The 8221-nt window shown below is 45.7% G+C and overlaps 1 protein-coding gene across 1 annotated transcript; it reads right to left on the reverse strand.

The window, feature by feature from the left end:
- Positions 1-2633: 2633 nt before the first annotated feature.
- On the reverse strand, positions 2634-4701 carry LOC144174572 (uncharacterized). The gene is made up of 3 exons (XM_077703378.1): positions 4603-4701; positions 3946-4063; positions 2634-3505 (listed from the first exon to the last, which is right to left on the reverse strand). Exons 1-3 carry the CDS (start codon positions 4699-4701, stop codon positions 2634-2636), a joined length of 1089 nt encoding a protein of 362 aa, XP_077559504.1.
- Between the last annotated feature and the right edge of the window lie 3520 nt (positions 4702-8221).

An 8221-nucleotide genomic window follows, 5' to 3' on the forward strand; every position in this document is an offset into this window, starting at 1 on the left:
CAATTTCTGTTAAGACAATACTTTCATGCTCTGACTAAAGCAACTATATTTACAACAGCTGCTTGACCAGTTTTTTTTTGTAAATTAAACCGGTGCGAATGCCTTTTCGAAGCGGTTCGGCACTCCACAAAACACTCAGCAGCATTCACTATAATTTACTTCACACAAAAAGTGTGTCCAGCATTTGCCCATTTTTCTTGCAAAGAAATTTTCTAGTCGATCAAATTTTCTGATGATCTTTCACAGAGCTGATCCTAGAAGAGAACAAAGAAGTACTTTCACCCAGATGAAAATGAGCTCCATTTTCTGGCTGGGAATGAGCATTTCCAGCCACATTTCCAGGATGATTTTTCAGTTCCAGCTGTAAACAGCAGTTTCTGGCTGGAAGCATAAACAGTCCAGGCTGGATGTAAGAATTTCCAGCCTTAACACCAATTTTTCCGGCCGGGAATTTTACGATCTGGCTGGAATTCTTTCCAGCTGTAAACCATATTTCCCCAGCTGGCTGGAATGGGCATATCAAGCCAGGAAACGACGATTTCTTGCTGGAAATTAATTTTTCTCAGGTCACTCCCCTGATTCAAAGCTATATCAATGCTACTTGCATCTGTAGAGATAATGTTAAAAAGGAATTATATTAGAAGGGGACAGCATGCATGAATTTTAGCAATTGTGTATTATGCCTGCTCCAGAAGTTTAATTCACACAACTTGGGATCCTGCATGTTCTTCCAAACTCTGAACTGGTGCAGTTGAATCAACCATGCTGTAATCTATACTTGCGCACCCTGGTGCAACTGTAGCTTTATAATTACCCCTCTGAGTCTACATTTACCCAGATATCTGGCAGCATTAAGTACAGGGCAGTTTCTTTGGAAGTTAACTTTTCCAAACAAAAGTAATTACTTCAATTACAATATGTGCAAGCGTACGCCGCAACGTTCTTCTCCCAACTTCCAAGTTTTCCGATTGAAAGAACACACAAGCTAGTACTTTACTGTATCACATTAGATTGTTTCTTGTTTTGATTCCTCAATGAAAATGACCACTATACTGTGTAGCTGGAGGAGATCCAGCTGGTATCACACCGCTAACAATTATGCACAAGGTAACAGAAAAAGCAGTATGCAGCAGCTCCATAATGCTCCCGCCCTAAATTGACATTTTCATCGGAAATACTGCCACCAACTTTCTCAGTTGTATTGATGTCTCCTAGGCAGGGTAGAAAAGAAATGAACATTTTTGGCGCTGGCTGCTTAGATGACCAGTGTGCATTGATCTTTGCTTGTTGTTTTGGTTGTGCACTCATTACTGTGGATAAACAGGAATGGCATAAACTGCTAGCAGATGTTCAATGATTCAGCATTGCACATTCCTGAGGGTTTTTACGTTGGTGGCGCGTTTTTTTCTTAGAAAAGTGAAATTAAGGGGCTAGGAGAGCAGGCACGCATGAGCTGTCTGATCTCAGGAAGAAGATTTATTAAACAGGCAGCAGTTTTGAATAGGTGACTGAATGTAAAGAATTCACAGAGCACACAAGTTCTCAGCACAAAGTAAAGTTTAACAGAGTAAAAGCTAGTGCACTACGATCAACTACAATACACGCAGTCAGGAAAATGTAAACCCCCAGCTGAGAATGAGCATTCACGCACCACACAGTTGTGCAAACAATTTTTCACAAATCAGGACCATTCTCCAACCATGCCATCATATCAGCAACACTGAAGATCAAGCCACAATGATCTGAGCAGTACAACCCTCTCTCTCTTATTCAAGATGGCCAGATGCAGTCTGAAACTTGCAACACAACAGGATGAGGAAGCAGTGTGCAGCCAGACAATGCAGAAAAACAATACAAATAGCCCAAGGCTTTTCATTTAACAGAAAGAGAAAAATATTTCAGAACGGTGGTGCAATGAAAATCACTCATAGCTCTGTAATTGCAGAAAAAAATGACTGGAGAAGCCAGTACGCACAAATATCTGAAAAAACCAGGGACATGTTATCAACAACATAGGTATACAGGTGGAAAATACAAATAGCTCAAAAATGACAAAAACAGAAAAGGCACAGTAACAGCAGAGGATTTCCTGACAAGTGGTAAACAAACCCACAAAACAAAGCACACACTTCATTAAAATACATTTCTTAATAAGTAACAATAAGTTGGCTACCATGAGTCAAAGTTTCTTAAGAATGAAGATATGCCCTTATGCAATAATTCATGACCACTGATAGCTGTTCACCAGGTCACAAAAAAAAAATCCCTGCCAGCAATGGAGAGGTGCGCACAAGGTCTAGCATTGTGGTCTATTTCATACAACCTTAGACGTTTCGTGCGCCGAGCTTCATTTATGTGTGCACATGGCTGCAGAGGTTTGGTGCCATACACGTGTGCCAAAATGAAAAACCTTTCTGTGCCACTCGCCTCTCTAGCCCGAAATATTCTTTCTGCTTTGGTGCGAATGCCCCCTGGCAGCAGTACTGCTGTGCTGTCAATGCGCACATGTCGGTCATATTTGGTGGAGCAAATAATAGCACCACTGACATTCAACCTCCTGAACTCTGTAACTTCACTACCATGCAACTGCACATGCTCAGAAATAAGGGTGCCCTCTACTGCTTCTGCCTTTCCTAGTGGAGTAAGGTCACCAGTGGGATTTGTTTTTTTCCCATGAGTGCAAGGGCATGATCCGACGCTGAAGCCTTCATGGCAGAAAAGCTGATTTGTAGGAGCAGTCGCGTTGCTATTTGTAAGGCAACACCATTTGCTGAGGTCACTAGCTTCTGAAGTCGGCCTATGTTTGTTTCAAATGTGAAACAGGAGTGTGCCCACAATGGGCCAAACAGCAGAACAGACTTCGGCAAGTGCAGCAGTTGATGAACGTTGTAGGTCATTTCCTGATCATGATACAGGAACTGCACGCCAACAACAAACTGAGTTAGAAGCCGTGTAGATTGGTCGATGTCCGACTTCGTGACAGTGTCTTTAAGCAGCAGGTACACTCCAGCCACAAAAAGGCTCCAGTGGTCTAGGTAGGTGTCATCAAGCACACCACTGAGGCAGGGCACACTGTAATACAGCAACCAACACTGCCACTCTGATGCTTTCCAGTTGCTGCGTGCTAGTAGGGATCGTGGCTGGCGATTAAAACACTCCGGCATGCGGATTGAGCACAGTCTTTCGTCTAAAAAGTCTAGTTGAGACTTTTTGCCAATGTAGAACCCTGGTTCCGAGTCATCAGGCTCCTTTGAACTCTTCGGCTTGTGCAGGCGATCGGAAAACCAAATGTCAGCCATTTGACGTGCTACACCCAAAAGCACACAGTGCATATAATCTGGGCACCATGACCAGACAGCAGCAAATCCATCCAAGTTTATTAAGGGGCATGGCCCCTTAACTCCTCGGATTGTCTGATCTTCGTTGTAGGCGGTTGTCATGTCTTCAACGACTTCACCATCAGTTCGGTCAGGGTAAGGCTCGTCTACGCAGTACTTCACAATGCCTAAATTGGAAGATGAAAAAAAAAATCCATGCTTTAATTTTGTAATATGCACAACCATCTTGAAAAATTTGCCGCCAAAAACTTCTACACATTGGCTTAACATATATAGGGAAGGAGGCGGTACCAGAATAGGAAATGGGGCAGTGTTCATCAGTTTGCATGGTACTTTTGGCAGCCATTTCTTGACAAATGCACGCTTTCCGTAGCTATCTGCTGAGGAAAGAACCACTGACACGCTTTTGTGTACTGAGCAATATCATCAGTGACAGCCCATTCTGCGACAAGTGTGAGTCTACTAAGGTTGCAAGCTAAATTTTGCTCTGTGAACTTAGTTTACAAATATATAGTACCTTTAACACAAGTCAACAACAGGCAGCCCTTAAGAACTTTCGTGGTAAAACTTCGCTATGACAACTTGAATGAAACACTAGAGAATTTACCTCCAACCTTGGTGCCAGGATGGTAGCACCAGCTGCAGCCGTAGAAGCCGTTGAATTGCTTCACATTCTGCATTGCTGCCCTAGCTGGTGCATCCGCGCAGCAACAGATACAGAACACCTGCACACAAAGTATAGAATCAGTGATAAGAATGCTACACGGTCAGGCCTGGAACATACAATAAAGCAAAAATAGAAAGAACTTGCCTTGGAATGTACACATCCATTCAGGGACGTCCAGATGACCCCAGTTCTGTTGAGCTCCTCCATCTCATCCACGAAAGCTTGAAGGAGCAGAGTCATATCTGGATGTGACTTGCCATACCAAAGAAATGGCATCATCACGTTGGCCCAGCGCAGCAAAGGGGGGAGTTCACTCAGGAGGGCTTGCACAGGCCATATACTGTACGTTGATGACTTGAAAACTGGGCTCCCATCCGAATTCAAGGTCAGGGTCAAGTCAGTGGGAGATACTCCTCTCTCACAGCGCACAGACTGATAGTGGTGTCCATCAGTAACGTCGTTCATTCCTGAACTACCAACGTTGTGGGAAGGTTTGCCTAAAGTTGTGGCTACAGCATCGCTGACGGTTTTGCTCGAAAGTAGCGAGCCAAGCTGTTTCTTCAAAGGCAGACCAACGAAAAAGCTTCCCGAACGCACAAGCTCCCGCCCCACGTACTCTTTGCCGCACTGTCCACACGTGACTTCCAGCTGCTGGCGTTCTTCGACGCTGCCGGTGGCTTTGGCTAGGAGAGCCATGCAGTCCTCACAATAAAAATGAAAGACTAGATCACCCAAGTCCACGCCGCAAAACTTCTTCAATAGGTATTTGCTTTCGCGAAATGCTTTTTGCCCAATGAGGTTGTTGAACAGCTTTTGCACAGCTTCGATTGCCGTCCAAGAGCGCCCGAACCGGATCGCGACGTCTAAGAGCATTGTGTACGCGTCACCGCGCGTGAAAGCCGAATCTTCGGTGAACGGCTTCAAGAGCTCCTTGGCGTCGAAGATCGGGGTTGTGCTTTCTTGTTCAGACTGGAGTGATGCTGCTGGAGTTTCATCTACGTCGTTGGCGTCATCCTCCGCGTCGCTGAATGTCTCCGGTACAGGGAGCGGTGCCTCCGGAGCAGGTGATCCCGGATCGTGAGACAGCTCGTCCCAGTCGTCATACAGAGGAATTCCTTCTACACAGTCTTTGCTGGATTGTGCAAAGTCCTCGCTTGCTCGCCCAGAATCTTCGTTTGCTGGCGCAAATCCCTGACTACCGGGACTCGGGGGCGGCAGTGCGCAATTTGCGGCGTTGACAGCACTTGCATTGTTACACATACGCCACCGCGTTGCCCTCGGAATGGGGGCACTGGAACCAGGGTCAAGATAGGTTTTCCGTCTTTTCGGTGGCCCCATGATTCGCGCACAGCGTGTACAATGATGGTTGTGTATTCTAAATAAAGCGACACGGAAAGAAACTCCATCGGCGTTGGTGTGCCGACGAACAGGCGGGACCCAACAACTGCCAGTCTAGCTTGGCTTGGCGGCTTCGCCGGCTTCGCTTGCTTGCATTTTATTGCATAAAAAAATGTCGGGAAAATGTCGCACTACTTTTTCGTGAACCACAAATATTTTGGTTTTAATAATATATTGTGCTATAAATAAAAATAAAACTATTAGAACACGTAGGTGAAATAATAATACGGCAGTTCTGGCCATGCTTGTCTACTGCGACACATATCAACCTAGGGGGCGGTGCTCACGCTTACAAGTGCGTTCAGCGTTCAACAGGTTCAGGCGCGTCTTTTTCCAAGCTGTGGTCGTCGTGGTCACCCTAGTATTGCTCTGTGGTATTGCGTATTGTATTGGCAGGGTTTAATCGTTTGGCGTGCTGGGCTCCGCTTCCAAAGAAAGCATGTATGCGCTCGTGCGCTTCGTCGAAGACATCGACAATAGGTTGCATGAGATACCAGTCGAGGACATACTGGATTTTGACCCGCGCGACGAGAACGACTTCGACAACAGAGCTACCTACACAGCCCAATGGGAAGACCCCACGAACGAGGAAAATAGTGGGGAGTATGTCGTGCAAATACTCCTACTCGCAGGTGGGTGCACATTTTTGTTGATTTAACTGGATCTTCGAATTTTACGCCTACTTATGCTTTTGGCAATGTGTGTTTGAATGTTCGAAATTACATGTCTAGCCCTAACGCTGCTCTGCTGGTGGCGCTGTGCGGAAATCACTGCCACAATGAAGTATTGGGGTGCTTCGATTATCAGTCACCGTATCACCATGTTATGTACTCAGAAAAGCAATCCTGCATTCGTTTTTCCACATGTATTTAGCGCTAGGGGTATCCGTGGGCTACCCGCAGACTTCCGCGCTGGGTCTTGGACTGTAAAGGCCCGTTCACACTTGCGACGAAGCGACGCGACAAAGCGACGAAAGCGAAAGCGATCGCCACCTTTGCTGGTCACACTTGCACGCGACATCGAGCGACGGGCGACGACTATTTTTTGCTTTTCTTGTTATTGTCTCGCGCTCGGAGTGAGACTTCACGGGAGCTTCCCCGCTTCTGGAAACACAGCATCCGGGTGCTTTGGCAGGATATGATGTCAGGAAGTCTCGCCTCCTGCTTCCGCTTCAAAAGCGACGGCGCGACGGAGGCGACAAAATTTGGTCGAGACCGATCGCTTTCGTCGCGCGACGAAAGCGATGAAAGGCGGCGAAAGCGACAGAAATTTCCGTCGCTTTCATCGCTTTCGCGTCGCTTCGTCGCTAGTGTGAACGGGCCTTAAATCGAACAATTCCACTAGTGACAGTTGGCCAAAAGCGATCGTTTTCAATTACGGAACGGGTGGTTTGGTACATGGGGTGCGCTTGATTGTTCTGCGGACTGTCCGTTCTGCACTGTCCGAGAGGCATCTGCTTATAACGCATGGATTGAGATTGCTTGTGTCCGGGCATGTGTGACCATTATAGGCATAACTTGTTTCTCCACTTGCCTGTTTTTCCATCACACCTTTTAAAAGTCCGATCTGTTATTTTTTTTTTGGTTTTTATGCAGCCACGGCAGAAGACATGGCGATGAAGCGGCGTACGAAGCGAGCTCCCATTCCGCGCAATAATGCTTCTGACCTTGAGGATGAAAATTACGATGAGGCGGCAGCTGCGCGGAAAAACGCAAGACAGGTGACCTGATTTTCCAAAAGGTCAAAGTATTTGTGCCATATCTGAATGTGTATTCCATTTTCACCTATTTCTTTAGTTTTTTACTAGAATACTTTTATATTGCAGGACCAAAAAAAAAAACGTTGCAATCAGGCCGCTGCAAAAAAGCGGCAATTTCAAGCCGTTTTGGAACAGAACACAAGACATATGTTGGAGGCGAATGCAGCTGCGATTCCCACTCGAGGGACTGCACACGTAAAGAACCTCCATGTTGTTCTATGCCATTTAGGAGTTTTAGGTTGATTTTTATTCTACCAGACCTCTAAGAAATTTACCGTTGGTTTTGCTCGTGTTCTTCAGGATGTAAAACCGTGCAGTATAAAAAAACTCTAGGCGAAACACAATCACTTCTTCCAGCTGCAACAAGTTTATTGTAATTTGGAAAAGCGTTTTTTAATATCTAGTTTTATAGTTATCAGGAGATAATTTTGCATGTGAATATACTTAACTAGCTGCAAAGCTGCTATGAGACATGTCAACACTAAAAGGAACAATATATTTTAATACCTAATTGCCAGTGCATAGCTCTAATACCTTCTGTGGAGGTTTTTCTCAGAAGCATTATTTACCGGTCCGACCCTAACATTTGTTTGAGATCCAGCCATTTATGGGCACCTGTTCAGTTGTCACTAACTGCAAATGCCAAACGAGTGCTTGCTAGAAGGTTGCACTGCACAATGTATTGCCATTTCACATGCCTGCACTCCCTTCCCCACCCCCCCTCCAAAACAAGGATATTTATGCTGTGAATGCAGTTCCAGTTCATGGTGTAATTTTTACTATTATGATTGACCTCACTAGTTTTTGCTTGTTCGCTTCAATGGACGTTTTTCCAGTAGCGCTCTGCGCATGCGCTACTCACTTCCAGCAACCGATCCGCCACTCTTGGGAGGCAAAATGTAAACAAAACGATGCCATATTGGATTAGCCAATAGCGAACACCGAGCCAGCTAAATGCTTCTCCGTTTTCTGAGCCTTAAAAGTGGCCGATGGGTAGGCGCTACAGCCGCCATTGAAAACTTTTTCTGCCACCAAAACCAATGCATGGCGCCTGGGACG

The sequence above is a fragment of the Haemaphysalis longicornis genome, unplaced genomic scaffold (genome assembly GCF_048455015.1).
Source record: "Haemaphysalis longicornis isolate Haplotype H1 unplaced genomic scaffold, Haemaphysalis longicornis Haplotype H1 scaffold_1, whole genome shotgun sequence".
NCBI lineage: Eukaryota > Metazoa > Arthropoda > Arachnida > Ixodida > Ixodidae > Haemaphysalis > Haemaphysalis longicornis.